The 17635-nt window shown below is 41.2% G+C and overlaps 1 protein-coding gene across 1 annotated transcript in view; it reads right to left on the reverse strand.

Annotated features, from left to right (window-relative positions):
* Positions 1 to 17635, reverse strand: part of CFH (complement factor H) — a 272806-nt gene that overhangs the window by 194506 nt on the left and 60665 nt on the right. Inside the window, exons 5-7 of the mRNA XM_075833420.1 lie at positions 15505 to 15693; positions 13452 to 13625; positions 9115 to 9294 (exon numbers count right to left, since the gene is read on the reverse strand). Of these exons, the coding sequence (XP_075689535.1) occupies positions 9115 to 9294; positions 13452 to 13625; positions 15505 to 15693 (543 nt within the window). The remainder of the gene's footprint in view (positions 1 to 9114; positions 9295 to 13451; positions 13626 to 15504; positions 15694 to 17635) is intronic.

Below are 17635 nucleotides of genomic sequence, written 5' to 3' on the forward strand. Positions count from 1 at the left end.
GCTGTGGTCTAAATAGCAGGTGATGGGAGAAACTGCCCGGACACCATCTTGATGAAGGAAGAATGCCGTCCTATAACAGCTCTTTTAATTAGCTCAGTTGATAAAAAGTGATGTAATATGTTAGTAAGAAAAAAATGTATGATGACCAGAATACAGATAAACAAACCAATCAGCCCTCTCCGACCCTTCCTTCCCCAGTCTTCATACAATAGCAATGGTTCTTCTGTTATGATGCAGTTGTACATTATTTTATCACAAATTGAACACTGCTGTACGTTTTCTATCATTGTCCTCACTGTGTGTGTGTGTGTGTGTGTGTGTGTGTGTGTGTGTGTGTGTGTGTGTGTGTGTGTGTGTGTGTGCTCATGTATATATAAATTTCTTTTTTGTTTGTGCTTTTGTCTACATTTATGCATGCGTGTATTTATACATCTGTATATATAAATTGATCTTATTTTTTAGATTAATTGTGTGTTGTGTTGAGTTTTTAAGACACAATAGAGATGCCTGTGTGAGACTAAAGGGGGTTCTACACTGGGCGATTATCTTGCAGACGAGCGTTCATATAATGCTCGTTGCCGATAAATGCTCTGTGTAAAAAGGGCAGCTATCAGCAGATTAACGAGAAAATGCTTGATCATCTGCTGGTCATAGAGTTTTAAAAAAGTAAAAGATTATAGTTGGTGGAGACACGCTGCCGACATGATAATAATGTATGGGGACGAGCGATCGGCGTAATGACTGCTCGTCCCCATCCATAGGTCAGTGTGACATAAGCAAACGAGCGCCGATCAACGATGTCTCGTTGATCGGTGGTCAATGCACCGGCCGAACGTCGGCCGGTGTAAAACGGCCTTAAGGCAGATAAATCCAATTCACTTACATCATTTTTTGTTACTAAAAGTAGGAAAAAATTTGAGAATAAGCAATGGAAAACATTCCAAAGACTTTTTTTTGACACTTTTCCTTACTTTTCCCTCTTCCGTTATCGTTCTTAGTAAAACAAATATGACTAGAAGACATATCCCTATATTACTAGTGAAAAGTTTCTGCCTTAATCTTTCAGTTTCGAGTTTGGTTTGGCCTTAGATCTTCCTTTCCTGCTCTGTTCAAAGGAGTAAACAGGTGCCCACTGTCACTCAAGCACTTACAAAAACGTGTACAGAAACCGTGACCATTATCGAGCAGTGTTAGGGAATGTTCACACGCAAACGCAAAATATGTCTGAAATTACGGAGCTGTTTTCAGGAGAAAACAGCTCCTGAATTTCAAGACGTTTATTGCATGTACTCGCATTTTTCGCTGCGTTTTTTACAGACGTAATTGGAGCTGGTATTCATAGGAGTCAATGAAAAACGGCCCCAATTACGTCCCAAGAAGTGTCCTGCACTTCTTTTGACAAGCCGTTATTTTACGCGCCGTCTTTTGACAGCGAAGCGTAAAATGACAGGTCGTCAGCACAGTTCACCGTAAAACCCATTGAAAGTAATGGATGCCAGTTTGTGCTTAACCCCTTCACAACTGCCATATGGCTATATGCATTCCAACTGCCGATGCCCCATACAGTTGTAACGTATACAGACGTTGGCAGCCTGGAATGGGGTTTAATGAGTGCAGTGCTGCTTCAGTGTGAGCAGCGCTTCACTCTCATGTCTGCCAGGGTTTTGAGAGCCCCAGAATACACCCCTCCCCACTGTAGATAGCGCCACACACAGCCCCCTGTAGATAGTGCAAAACACCCTGTAGATAGCGCCACCTAAGTTCCCTCTAGGAGCAGAATCCCTGGCCAGCGTTCTGGCTGATGTCTCTCCATCTTTACTGTAGGTAGTGCCACCCCCCTGCAGATAGTGACACCGCCTTGTAGATAGCAACCCCCCCACTGTAGATATTGCCACTGGCCGGGGATTCCGCTTCTAGGGAGAGTCCCCGACGTCACTCTCCAATTGAACAGTGATGTTAGGGGCACTCTAGGAGCGGAATCCCCAGCCGACACTATGGCAGGGGATTCCGCTACTGGAGAAGCCCCTGGTGTCACAATCCATATATGGACAGTAATGTCAGGGGCTACTCCTGGAGCGGAATCCTCGGCTAGAGCACTATTGATGCTCTGGCAGGGGATTATGATTTTAGAGTTAACCCCAGACATCACTGTGAGAGAGAGAGACATCAGGGGCTCCCTCTAGGAGCGGAATCCCCAGCTATCTGTAGGGGGTGGAGCTATCTGTAGGGGGGTGGGGAAATCTGCAGGTGGGATGTTGCTATCTACAGGAGGTGGGACTATCTACAGTGGTTGTGGTACTAGCTACATGGGCACTGTGGCATTATATGGGCACTACATACAGGGGACACTGGGGTGCTATCTACATGGGCACTGTGTGTGACACTATGTGTGCATTATCTACAGGGGGAATTGTGGGCACTGTGTCACTACTTACAGTGGGCAATATCCATGTGGGCACTGGCACTATCTACAGTGGGAAATGTGGCACTATCTGCAGGGGTATTGCAAAACGATCTACATGGGCACTGTGGTGTTTTCAGGTGGCTGGGACAAAAAACCCTAATGAATAAAATTCATCCATTTTTTTAATGTCCATATAAAATGGATGGCAAATGCCAGTCTAAAACGGTCAGACGGCTGGGAAATGTATTCAAATTTTGAGACACATTGATGCAAAATAGACATGAAAAACTGACAGTTGATCTGTTGTTAAATGAACTTTTTTTTCACGTCTTGTGAATATAGCCTTATAGCCCTCTTTATTCTCCCTGTCACAGCGATCCAGGATGACAGAGAGAGAAGACGACTAATTGTTACAGAGCTGCACAGTGTGTATACATATTTATTTATTTATATATGTATATATATATATATATATATATATATATATATATATATATATATATATGTATGTATATATATATATATATATATATATATACACACACACACATATAATATAGATAAATATATATAAAAAATGACCCAAATGGTTTTATTTTTAATGATTTGGCTGCTCATAAAAAATAAAAAATAAAAACATGGCCTTAATTAAACTAATCTAGAAAATATTGTAAAAAAAAAAAAACTACGCATATCAGAAATGGAAAACTTGACCTGGACACAGGGGCATCCATGACCCTTGGTCATGAAAGGGTTGAAGAGATGGTAACCCAAAACACTGGACTTGTACTGGAATTATTATTGCCCTTGTGGGGCCTGGGGCTGTTCTCTCTGATTGCTGCATACAGTTACATGGAGAAATGTTGCACATCATGGTCGAGAGTCCGTAAAAAGTAGTGGTGTAGTGGCCACCTTGACTCACGGAGGTGCAAAATGATTTTTCTGCAAGATGACTGGTGCAAATCCAAGTGTACTGCAAAGGGGGCAAGCTGTGGCAGGGGTTAGCTTCTCTGAGATCTATAGCAGCACAGTAGGATAGGCCTAGATCTGATGATAACCTTGGTGCAAACCGGAAGCAATAGTACGATATTCAGAGATATGCTGTGTCGGTTACATTATTTTTTGAAGAAGGAAGAAATCCTGGGAAAAGGATGGATGATATACTGTATAAGGGCTCAGAGATAAAATTACTTCCCGATTTCTCACAAATATCTTTGATCATGAGAAAGTTGTCAAAGTCAGTCAGCAACCAAGAGGCAAGTGCTCCATATCTGTGTGGCCATCTTTTTTAGATTGTAAAAAGGAATAGATCTACCTTTAATTTGATTATGCCAGCAGATGAAAGGGGTTTAAGCTAGTTCCTGGATACTCCGCAGTTTGAGATGCCATTTTGGCTGGATCCTGATACTCACACAGCAATTTGCACATTTCAGTTGTACAGCAGAATCTACAGCCTCAAGTTCCTATGAGAGGGACAGATTTATTAGTCTCCTTGTCTTAAGAAGTGTGAGTATGCGCCTGCCAGGAGTAAAAGGACAGTAACTTTAAGATTTGTGGTTATCTACTCATTTAAATTTATTCAGGCCTATTTAGGTCAAAGAAATAGCGAAGAAAGAACACGGATGTCACCCTGGCGCTGCCGTGGAATTTAATCTTCTTATTATTCAGGAAGGACGAAAAACTTGCGTCAATTATTTCCTAGAGATTTTATTTGCATGTTGCTACGATGCGTTTCGAGGCCGAACCGGTCTTTTCATCAGGTAATAATATAAATAGTAAAACATCCTGTTGCAAGGGCTTATATACACTGAAAAAAACCGGATAAAAGACCGCCAAAAATAAAATCAAAATATCCTGAGGCATGGTCATAGGGTTAAAGGTTAAACTAATCATCCAGAACGTTCAGGGCTGATGCAGTATCGTGAGCGATGTGGGACACCGAACGTTGTAAATTGCTCTTGGAGGAGTATTGACACTCTGAACGGTAGATGAAGGGGATGCAAAATATATAGATAAAAAGATGCTAATATGATAAGATAATAAACATATTGCTGTATAGCCATGGGCAAAGCATGAAAATAAAACTCAATTAGAGGAATAATTGATAAAAATGAACGTATAAATAAGCATAAGAATGACAAAAACAATAAAAATCTAATTCTCCTGGGAAGATCCCTGTAAGGCCATTGGTTTGGATCATACTGAGATAACTTACCGTGGTCAGAGAGAAAATTGGTAATGGTCCACTGGTATCGATCTAGAACAGAGTAGCGTATTTTCTTGTGTTAATCTCAGGTCGGGGTGTAGTGACGGAGAAATGTACATTTATGCAATATCTGCATCACTAGTCTAGAACCGAGTATAGGTCTGTAACCATGGTTATCAGACGCTGAAGGCTGCGGAAGCCTGGAGGGGTCAAAGTAGTATATATGTTCGGAAAGGTCTCGTGGTGTAGTCAGGGTTACCAGACGCTATCTGTACAGTGGCTGGTAAGGTCAGATAGAATGGAAATTCCGCCCGGACTTGTCACGACCATGATCACAGACTGCTGGCATCCTGCCAGCATCTCCCTCCTAGTAGACGCTGGCACTCGCGGCTGTCCGGCCTTGCTCCTAATGTTAGAGTGCACGCGCGCTCGGTCCCGGCCTTAAAGGGCCAGCGCGCGCACCTTTTAATAATTCTCTAATCTATCCCTGATTATCCTGGACTATAAAAAGGGCTCTGCCCTTCCACTCCTTCCCTGAGCGTTGTTGTAGTTTTCGCATGTTCGTATTGCAAATGGTCCCTTAGTGTTATCCTGCTCCCAGTGTTCCCGTGCTACCTATATCCCGTGCCGTGTTTTGTTCCTGAACCTGTCTAGTGTTGAAGTTGTGTTTTGCTGCCTGCTGTTATACACCACATCTGGTAGTCTGCCATCCCTGTTACGATCCGCCACATCTGGTGTAACTTGCCACGCCTGCTGGTATACACCACGTCTGGTGTGATCTGGTATAATCCGCCACGTCTGGCGCAACCTGCCACATCTAGACCCATCTGTGCCAGAGCCTCTGCCACCGTCTGGACTATCTAAGGTACCCTTGTTCTACAAACTTCTGGTAGAAACTTTGCATAGACTGTGACATAGCCAGCTGCCTTTCCGCTATGGCGGAGTGGCCTAGTGGGTCCACATACCCCTAGATCTTAACCGTACGCTCAGGCCATGGAACCTGCTAGTCAATCTAAGACCGCAGTTCAGGTGATACAAACGGACATGCGTGACCAACGTGCACGCCAGGATCAACTCCTCGAGGCTGTAAACTCCATCATCGCCCGACTGGATCAACCTCCTGCTCCTCTTCCGGAGGCTGCTGCCGTTCCACTGTCCATTACTCCATCGGACTGTTCTGGATCCACGGTTTTGCTGCCCCTTCCTCCACACATTTTGACAGTGACCCGAGAGCCTGCAGAGGGTTTATCAACCAATGCATCATTCATTTTAGACTACGAGCTCATCTCTTCCCCTCTGATGAGATCAAGGTAGCATTCATTATTTCCTTTCTCACTGGCAATGCCCTCGCATGGGCAAACCCCATCTTGGAATGACAGGGACCTGAATTCTCGGACCTAGCTTTATTCTTACAGACTTTTCGTACTGTGTTTGAGGAGCCGGGTCGAACATCCGCTTCAGTGGCCACTCTACTAACCCTCAAGCAAGGAGGATCCACAGTAGGAGAGAATCCGCTCTTTTCTTACAGAGGAAACCGCCAAAACTCTCATTGTTGCTCTGATTCACTCTCGTCTTGACTACTGTAACTCATTACTAGTCGGTCTTCCCCTCACTAAACTCTCCCCTCTCCAATCTATCCTCAATGCAGCAGCAAGGCTCATCTTTATGACCAACCGCTACACCAACGCCTCTAATCTGTGCCAGTCACTGCACTGGTTGCCCATCCCCTTCCGAATAAAATTCAAACTTATTACTCTCACCCACAAAGCTTTCCACAGTGCTGCACCTCCTTACATCTCCTCCCTCATCTCTGTCTACCACCCTACTCGGGCTCTACGTTCTGCCAACGACCTTAGATTAAATTCCTCCATAATCCGAACCTCCCACTCCCGTCTCCAAGATTTCTCTCGTGCTGCACCCGTGCTCTGGAATGCGGTACCCCAGACAATCCGATTAATTCCCAATATCCACAGTTTTAAACGTGCCCTGAAAACACATCTATTTAGACAGGCCTATAACATTCCCTAATCTGACTCCTTTTGGCAGGAACTGTCCTCGCTCATCAAAGATGAGCTAGCAGGCCGCTATCTTCCCTCTACCCTGAATGCTCTGATCCAGTTGGCTAACTGGGTCCACATGAGGTTTCAGGAACGTGTTCTGGAGGTTCGGCAGGAGAGACGTTTCCACAAATTGGCACCCTCGTTCCAGAGACCACGATTGCCTTCTCCTGTTGCTCTTCCTGAGGAACCTATGCAGATAGACTGAATCAGACTGTCCGAGCAGGAGAAACAGCGCAGGTCTGTGTCTGTATTGCGGCCTTAAAGGCCATTTTGTGCGCCAATGTCCACAAGAGCCGGGAAACTCCAGCACCTGGGGTTGGTTGGGGAGACAATCCTAGGTGGGATGACGCCAAACATCAAAGCCTCTCCCAAGTTATGCGTTCCTGTGACCATCATCTCTTGTGAGACATCACACTGCTCCTCTGCCTATCTGGATTCTGGAGCAGATGCAAATTATATCCAGCAGGATCTGGTGGATCGTCTACATCTGCCCACAGTTCTTCTGGAAAGACCCCTGGCTGTTGCCTCTGTGAATGGACTAGAATTGTCCAACCCTATTTTGTCCGTCACTTAACCACTGACGATACAAACCGGAGTTCTTCATTCGGAACAGATCACCTTCCTCGTCCTGCCTAAAGCAATCAATCCTGTTCTGCTGGGCCTGCCTTGGCTTCGTCTACACGCTCCGGTTGTCGACTGGAATCCTGGAGAGGTCCTCCATTGGGGGCCCAGATGCCTTAGCCGCTGCCTGCCACAGGTTCATCCTATTTTGCCTCCACTGCCTCAGTCACTCTCCGACCTACCGTCTCATTATGCTGGTTTTGCGGACGTCTTCGGTAAGAGGGAAGCAGATACTCTTCCTCCTCATCGCATCTACGACTGCCCTGTTGATTTACTCCCTGACACTTCATCACCTCAAGGGTGAGTTTATCCTCTCTCCCTGCCAGAGACCCTAGCCATGTCCGCCTATGTAAAGAAGAACCTCGAGAGAGAGAGAGAGAGAGAGAGAGGGTTCATCCGGAGATCTTCCTCCCCAGCCGGAGCGGTATTCTTCGTCGTGAAAAATAAGGCAGGATCTCTTCGCCCATGTATCGACTACCGGGGTCTGAACCAAATTACGATAAAGAATATCCTCTGCCGCTCATCTCAGAAATTTTTGATAGAATTTTTGGGGCCAAGGTATTCACAAAGCTGGATCTACGTGGAGCATATAACTTGATCTGTATCCGCAAAGAAGACTAATGGAAAACCGCATTTAACAGAGTTAAAGTTGGCGAGTAACAGAGTCAGAGTTGGCGAGTATTGGAGTCAACACCAGAAAAATAAAGCTGTCAGAATGTGTCTTGAGTTCAGTGTATTGGACAGACATGTAAAGGTGGTGACTGAGTTTATTACCATAGATTTTTTAGGGTAGAGTGGCTTGGAAGAAGTAGATTTCAGGCTAATTCATATTCAGTGGTATATAACATAAAGGTTCAGTTGGGAGAATTGTTGCAAGTGAATTATTACGATATTATTCTTATTTCTAAAATGGCTATGTTTTTCCTTCTAATGTTTAATGGTGGAATAGCAAATTAAAAATTTGGGAGGGAGACCATGCTAGTGCCACCAGCTTTTGCAAGTCTCTTAATGATAACTCTTGGGATATTCATTTTATCTATACTATCAAAGATGACTTTTTAGATCGGACAATATCACAAACTGAGCAAAAAATTATTACACGCATGAATAGTGATTTAATCCTCTTCAGAATATAAAGAGGAATTGATTAGATAAGTTGCTTGCAGAGGGATCTGGTTTGGTAGGCTGTGGACTAGTAGGATGTATTTGTGAATCTTTTTATTTTACTTCATTCTTCCTTTTTTTCTTTTCTTTAAAATATACAGAGGGGTGGAATATGGGCTGATGTGAATCAGAGGGTATATTCAAACGAGAAAATTTCGGAAGTAATAAGTAAGTAATAAGTAACTGTGTAGATTGCAATTGGGACATGTTTTTCTCTTTAATTTTTCTCTTTTTTTCTGCATTATGATTAGTTGATTGATGTAAACAATTGGTTATTGGATGGTAACTTACATAAGTTCTTATCTGTCTTGTATTTGACTTGCTTAAATATGTGTCCTGCAGTATCATAATAGATGTGTAGACATTAACAAGAGAAGCATGATCTTTTTGAGAACTTAGCTTTTCCTTTTACTAGTATTTCATCAGTAAAAGAATATTCCAGATTTGAATGCTAATGGTAAACTTGAGCTCGAAAAAGATTTGACTTTGACCCTGAGAATATTTAACTTTTATTTTTATCGTCGGCCAGCAGATTTATTGTCAATATATTGGTATAAAGTAGGTTGGCTACTCTGGTATAGTTTTAAGTTATGCATTGATTATAAGAAACACCAAAGTATTTATGCTCAAAACACATTATCATTTAGAAGTGTACTTACTGACGCAGCGAGCAGGTGGATACCATTCATTTGATGTGCATACACGACGTTTATTTGGCTCTACCTGAAGCATATGACCGTCATCACATTCCACATCAATTTCATCATTATATTTGTAAATAAGTTTTTTTGCCACCAGCTTTCCTTTTTCCACGGGATAATAAGGACTGCAGACTATTTCTAGAAAAAATTTTAGATGAAAAATTGATTAAAATGCTGACTTCATAAATGATATAGCATACATAAATATAATCTCCTTAAGTACCTTACTAAGATTGTTTTGTGGTCGGTAGGTTGATTTAATGCAAATGACTAAAATGATCATTACAAAGAGAATGGAGGCTTTAAGAGGGGCATGCCATTTATTAGGATTAGTATGATGCCAAATATCCAAATTCTCCTTAACCCCTTAGAGACCAGCCCATTTTAGGCCCTAATGACCAAGCTATTTTATTCGTTTTTCTATAGTCGCATTCAAAGAGCTATAACGTTTTTATTTTTTCGTGTACATAGCTGTATGAGGACTTGTTTTTTGCGGGATTAGTTGTGCTTTTTAATGGCACCATTTTTGGGTACATATAATTTTTATATTAACTTTTATTAACCTTTTTGGGGGAGATTATAAAAAAAAACTGAAATTTCGCCATTGTTCTATGCGTTTTTAAATTGACGCCGTTCACTATGCGACGTAAATAACATGTTACCTTTATTCTATGGGTCGGTACGATTACGGCGATACCACATATATAGAGGTTTTTTTATGTTTTACGACTTTTGCACAATAAAAACACTTTTGAACTAAAATTATTTGCTTTTGCATCGTCGCTTTCCAAGAGCCGTAATTTTTTTATTTTTCCATCAATGTAGTGATTTTTTGGGCTTGTTTTCTGCGGGACAAGACGTAGTTTTGAATGGTACTGTTTTGGGGTGCATGGGACTTATTGATTCATTTTTATTATGACTTTTTTGGGGGGCAATGGAAAAAAATTGCAATTTCGCCATGGTTTTTTGCGTTTTTTTTTTACGATGTTCACTTTGCGGTTTAAATTACATATTAACTTTATTAATGGAGTCATTACGGTCGCGGCGATACCACATATGTGTACTTTTTTTTTTTTTTTGCACTTTTACTAAATAAAACCACTTTTTATGGAAAAAAATGGTTTTATTTTTTTTTTACTGTACTTTTTATTAATAATCTTTATTTCACTTTGATGACTGATTTTATTAGTCCCACTAGGGGACTTTACTGTGCGATATTCCGATCGCTGCTATAATGCTCTGGTATACTTCGTATACCAGAGCATTATTGCCTGTCAGTGTAAATCTGACAGGCAATCTGTTAGGACGTGCCTCCGGCGCGTCCTAACAGGCATATGTCCAGGGCAGACCTGGGGGCTTTTATCAAGCCCCCGGCTGCCATGACACCCCATCGGAGACCCGCGATTTCATTCGCGGGCCGCCGATGGGTGACAGAGGGAGCGCACTCCCTCTGTAAACAAAGTTAAATGCTGCGGTCGCTATTGACGGGTTAAACGGCCGCGATCGAAGTAAACTTCGATCGCGGGCGTTGGAGCAGGAGCTCAGCTGTCATCAGACAGCAGAGCCCCGGCTCCTGCCTGCACGGGAGACCCGTGCAGCACTTAGACTAGGCTGACGTGAAAAGGTGTCAGCCTAGCCTAAAGCCCATTAGTGACCGACGTAAAAAGGCGTATTAGTGGTCACTAAGGGGTTAAAATGTGTATTCTACTTTTGTGTATGCAAATTGAAATTAATAAATCTGTACTTGTACTGTGTTTTAGCTATACGCCAGCGAATCTAAATGGAGAGTCAGCAAAAAAACTGCTGAGAGATATAAAAAATAACAGCACACTTATTCCTACAAGGTTAAAAAATATACATTGTTAGTAGCAACTTATGTATATAAAGTCATATAGAACTATATTCAAGAATTATCTGTAAAGCACCTTTAATTAGTACGGATATTTCCTTATTACATCTGGCTGCTGCATTTCAAAGAAAGGTTGACTAGATGATTTATCTTTAAAGGGATCCTGTCATCAACATCTTACCTGTCAAACTCGCCTGACCCCTCAATGGCTGCAACTGTCCAGAGTTCATTCCTGTTCTCTTCTTTCCTGAAGTCCTCCTCTGTCTGTAAATATCGTCGTTTAAACTCTTCCCGCCTTTTATGGTAATTATTTTTACCTCTGGGATGCAGCTTCTTAACCCCGCCCACCATTGCCACCTGTCTGGCCCTGACTGGCTAAGGAGCGGTCAATCAAAAAGAAGGAGGTGGAGTCCACTCTGAGACACTGGAGGAATGAAAATCTGACTCTTTTCAGATGAAGATTTGACTCTTTTCTGCTCATTTGCATATGACGTGGGACCACTGAAAAACGGAATACTAAAGCTACAGATCTTACTTAGAACATATTTATAGCTTAGATGACAATGATTTTTCACCCACTTTTACCAGGTATTGCTGGCTTTATAGCTAAAATGCTGGTGACAGGTTCCCTTTAAATACATCTTTATTTGACAGCTAAACCATGCGTGGTTTTTTTTTTTTTTTTACTATCCACATGTACTTCTGAAGAACTACATAAGGCCGGATAGCAACACTTTTCACACAGATACAACTCTGTATGCATCTCCCCCTTCCATCTCTTCCTGGAGACTGTAAGGGTATGTTCACACCCAAACTCAAAAAAGTCTTAAAATACAGAGCTGTTTTTAAGGGCAAACAGCTCCTGATTTTCAGAAGTTTTTTAAGCCACTAGTGATTTTCGCTGCGTTTTTTACGGCCATTTTTGGAGCTGTTTTCTATAGAGTCAATGAAAAACGGCTCCAAAAACGTCCCAAGAAGTGACCTGCACTTCTTTTTTGCGGCCGTTTTTTTTACGCGGCCGTTTTTTACACACAAACTCGAAAAAGTCTCAAAATACGGAGCTGTTTTCAAGGGCAAACAGCTCCTGATTTTCAGATGTTTTTTAAGCCACTCGCGATTTTCGCAGCGTTTTTTCCTGCCGTTTTTGGAGCTTTTTTCTATAGAGTCAATGAAAAATTTTTGGCGGCCGTTTTTTTACGCGTAAAAAAACACCGCGAAAAATGCTCCATCGGAACAGAACGCCTGCTTCCGATCTTTCGGCCATTTTTCGTCCGTTTACGGCCCGAAATACGGCCGAAAATAGGCCGTGTGAAATAGGTCATGTAATTTCTCTGTCAATTGACTCACATTTATTACAGCTGCCATAAAGGACACTCACCCTGCTGTACTGTCTATACAGATAGTATAGGATGTGTGACTCCAATAAAACTGTCACCTGGAACCTTTTTTTTTTTATAAAAAAAAGAAAAAATTTAAGATTTACATTTAATTAATTAAAGAGTAACTAAACTTTCAAAAACTTCTGACATGTCATAATGACATGTCAGACGTTTTGATCGGTTGGGTTCAAGCACTGAGACAACCCCCACCGATCTCTAAAATGAACCGGCAGAAGTGCTCATGTGAGAGCTTAAGACCTTCAGAGAATGCTTGGCGTTGTAGTCATCCCAAAATCTTGTGAACCCTTTGGGAGTGCACCTATTAGGCTTACTACAAAAAAAGTGCCTTGGCGCGCCGCATAATTAGATCCTCTTTTCGTTCTTTAAATGTTGGGAGGCATGTATAAGACAGTGGCTGCAGGTTGGTTGCAGCATGGGGACATAAAGCGGTTTATATTATGTATCTATAGATAGGTTTGTATGGTCCTCATCACTGGCATCTTTGGAGTTTGTGGAGGTCCCCGAGTTAGTCAGGGGCCCGGATAAATAAACAGCTCCATATCCCAGACACCATAAATCTGGCCCAGAGCAGGGTGGGAAGGAGACTGTACAGGCCATGATGCAACAGCTGGGAGAGGGCCAATGAAGGAGAGGCACGTGCCAGTATTCATGGGAATTGTAGTAAACAGCCTCTATAGTCCCATGACGTGTGCCTCCTTGTAAGTCCTACTACACCAGCTCCAGTTGGGTGCCTTTAGGAGGGGGAAACTGAAGTCATAAAATTCTAAAAAAAAAAGGTAATTTTTCAGAAAGTAGACTACTTTAGAAGTTTATATCGACTTTTGTACAAGTTTGGGAGGTAATTGGAGTAAAATGAGTCATGGGACAAACCCTTTAATTGCATTATAACATAAAACCAGTGTAACATAAGTATAAACTAAACATAGACAGGGGTCATTTTATCACAAAATCACCAAGTTAATGTTACAGTATATAGCTCAGTGCATAATGCATGCGAACACATAATACTGTATATCTTCTAGCTAAAAAACAAAGCTTATACGAACCATTACAAGTAGGTGTAGGAAGCCAGTCATCTTTAGTGCATTTAGCTTCTCCATTTTTACTTGCGCGAAATCCTTCATTACATGTGATTTGTATCACTTCATTATTTGTGTAGCCATTTTTTTTGGGATTATTCACCCTTCCGTTATCTACAAGTGGTTGGTTGCAACTAATATCTGTGAAAAAAGTATATTAATTAGCGACAATATTGTTTTCTATTCAGCAAAACAAAAAATGTGTATTCAACCGCTTACAATAAATGTTTATTTACTACAAATTAAAACAGAAAAGAATACAAAAAATACTAACTTTCTAGGCTAACAAATCACTTCACTAATTCTGGCTGCCATGTATTGTCCATTCTGTAAAGTTACTGCATCCAACTAGTGTAAATTGTTCTAATTTATGAGATATTCCAAAAATGTTTCGGCCACTACCACACAAGTTTTTTAAAACTTGTAGCAATTGTGAATACATATATATATATATATTCACACACACACACACACACACACACACACACACACACACACACACACACACACACACACACACACACACACACACACACACACATATATATATTTATGCACACACACTAGTCCTTCTCAATGAATTAGAATATCATCAAAAGTTAATTTATTTCAGTAATTCAATTCAAAAAGTGAAACTCATATATTATATAGATTCATTACACACAGAGTGATCTATTTCCAGCATTTTTTTTCTTTTAATGTTGATTATTATGGCTAACAGTTAATTAAAACCCAAAATTTAGTCTCTCAGAAAATTGGAATATTATATAAGCCCAATTTCAAAAATGATTTTTAATACCTACATTTTGGCCTACTGAAAAGTATGTACAGTATATGCACTCAATACTTGGTCGGGGCTCCTTTTGCATGAATTACTGCATCAATGCGGCGTGGCATGGAGGCGATCAGCCTGTGGCACTGCTGAGGTGTTATGGAAGCCCAGGTTGCTTTGATAGCGGTCTTCAGCTCGTCTGCATTGTTGGGTCAGGTGTCTCTCATCTTCCTCTTGATAATACCCCATAGATTCTCTATAGGGTTTAGGTCAGGCAAGTTTGATGGCCAATTAAGCACAGTGATACTTTGGTTATTAAACCAGGTATTGGTACTTTTGGCAGTGTGGGCAGGTGCCAAGTCCTGCTGGAAAATGAAATCAGCATCTCCATAAAGCTTGTCAGCAGAGGGAAGCATGAAGTGTTTGAAAATGTCCTGGTAGACGGCTGTGTCGACTCTGGACGTTATCTAACACAGTGGCGCTGCTGGGGGACCGGAAGTCTAGTTGCACAGCCTTCTTTGAGGACGATACAACTCGTTGGCATGTGACTGACCCCGCTGTACTCTATGTACAAGCAGGAGCAGTAGTACAGCGAGTACATGGAGTACAGCGGGGTCGGCCACGTGACAAAGAGTCATATCATCATCAAAGAAGGCTGTGCAACTAGACTTCGGGTCCCCCGGCAGTGGGCCACTGCAAACAAATGTATACTGTACTGAGCAACATTAAAACATTTTTAGCCTGAGGACCTATGGATGACATGCCACTATGGCAAATAGGCTGAACATAAACGCTAAATGCAATTAGCCTTAGTAATAATGTTATTCAACTTCCATATCAACCATGCTAAAAAAGGAACTGTTTCCTTAAGAGGAGGAAATCCGTTCTCTGTGCCCTAATACGGTATATGAAGATCATAGAGGTAGCAATCCTGTTTGTGACCCCTTCTAAGAGTGGCTAGCGCTGTGGAAGATTTCAAATCTTCATGTCGGTTGCCCATTCAATTGAAGGGGCATTGTATAGTGTACAGAGTACCTTGGAAACCTTGCATTTGGGGACCATAGGAAGATTTTAAAGCCCTGATAAATTAATTGACCCTGTAGATCCATTTTACAAAGTTTAACTTCATATCAATTATATTAACAGTATTGGATAATAATAACAACCATATCAGTATCTTTTCTAAATCGAAAATGTGTTATATTTATTATTTATTACTGTTTTTCGTTAAAGTATTTCATCTCTTACCTACACATGCTGGTGGTTCCAAATTCCACCCTCCCTCTGATGTGCAGAAAATCTCAGAAGGGCCATTCAGCTTAAGGTTTTTGTTTTTGCATTCAAATCTAACTACTTGGCCAACAGAATACTCTTCATCGTACGAAGTGGACAAAACATTAATATTTTCTGCAACATCAACTGGTGGGCAGTTCTTAACTGAAAGAAATTCAAGAAAATTGTTATTTATGTATCCAAAATTTCCACTGCAATGCGACACTAACTTCTCACTTATAATAACACAATGAATACCAGTACCATGTCATAAATGTCAGATAGATGCCACCTCTGGGACCTGCACCTATCTCTAGAATGGGGCCCCCTAAACCCCGTTCTACCTTTTTCTGCTCCTGCTGCTTCCCGGCCACTTCCTGACTATATGGTCAGAAGTTATGAAAACAGCATAGCTCACGGAGCTACGCTGTTTTTATAAGTCCCATAGAACTGAATGGTAGTTACGGAAGCAACGTAGCTCACAAGCTACGCTGCTTCTGTAACTGCCATTCACTACTATGGGAGTTACGGAAACAGCGTAAAACGGAAAACGCTGTTTTCATAACTCCTTACCATATAGTCAGGAAGTGGCCGGGAAGCAGCAGGAGCAGAAAAAGGTAGAATGGGGTTTAGGGGGCCCAGTTCTAGAGATAGGTGCATGTCCCAGAGGCGGGATTTGCATCTATCTGACAATTATGGCATATCCTGTGGATGTCATAAATTTCCCTGATGTAAAAACCTCTTTAAATCAATTTTGTGTCTGTCTTTAATAATATATTCACACGGTGAATGTAAAATTTGTCAAATTTTTACAAAAATGGTACTAAAAAACGCAATTTGAATGCATCGTTTGGATAAACCATAAGTCGTTTAGAAATAAATTAGGCTTGTGGAAGGAAAATTATTTTGCTAATGTCAGCTTTGAGCAAAATGTAACAAATCACATCCACACGCTGCGAAAATGATAAGCGGAAAAAATGCTCAGAAATTTACAGCAGCATATCTATTGTATTTGACTTCAATGAGGAGGTAAAACCCGCAACAAATCGCAGATGTTGCGATGGTTGCAGCGGAAAAGCTGTGATTACGCAGCATTAATTGCAACTCAAAAAATATAAACAAATCTTATACTTACCCAGAATTCTGTGCTTCTTCGTCAGGACTGGCCTCCTGGGATGACGTTTCATTTCATGTGACCGCTGCAGCCAATCACAGGCTGCAGTGGTCACATGGGATGAAACGTCATCCAAGGAGAGAGGTCTGCAAGACGCCAGAGGGTAAGATAGTCCTTCTGTTTTCTGCAGCGGACATTTCTTCCGAATAACTGCATCGAAATTCGGTGCGGTTTTTCGGCCAGAATTCCCTGCGTCCACCAGGGCAGATACGCTGTGTACCTTCCCGCCCTGTGTTAACGTAGCCAAAGAGTTTAACCTCATTTAAAAGTGGTCTCTTATCATAGTATGTGCTAAAATATAACAACCACTACTGCCCTCTCCACCTCAGTTCTTGTGATGTTAACACGTACCCCTTGTGGCGCAGGTAGTCACACAACCACATTGAAAACACAGTTTTCAAAAAGCTGTAAAACCATAAATACAGGATTTTTCTTTTTTTTTTCTTTTTTTTTGCACTATTTTTTTTTAAAGAACTAGTTTTAGGAAATGTTCCTAAAACTGCTTTCAGGGAAATTGTGGTTATCCCCATTGTAGAATAAAACATGGTACAATGGAGACAAAACTATATATACAGGTTATACTTTAGTTTAAAGGCTATGGACACCTCTGCATTAATTTTTAGTATTTTTTTTTTTTACTGCAATGTATGTATTTTGTGTAATAAATTTTTTTTTCAATTGGTTTCTCTACTCAACTAATCAGATAATTGGGCTGTGACTCTTAATAAATATGTCTTATCTTACTCAAGTAAACTTCATTCTAAGAAATCTGGCCTTAGTTTTAAGCCCCTTCAAGTCCTGTCAAGGTAAAATCTAGTTGTTGTGGTAAAATCGACAGTAGCTATGAAAATCTTTTATCACTACAGGTGCTCTATCTAATGTTCCCTGGGTGTTAAAAGTATAATTCAAACAAGAGAGAAGAATCATGGGAAC

This window comes from Rhinoderma darwinii, chromosome 7, assembly GCF_050947455.1.
Source record: "Rhinoderma darwinii isolate aRhiDar2 chromosome 7, aRhiDar2.hap1, whole genome shotgun sequence".
Lineage (NCBI taxonomy): Eukaryota > Metazoa > Chordata > Amphibia > Anura > Rhinodermatidae > Rhinoderma > Rhinoderma darwinii.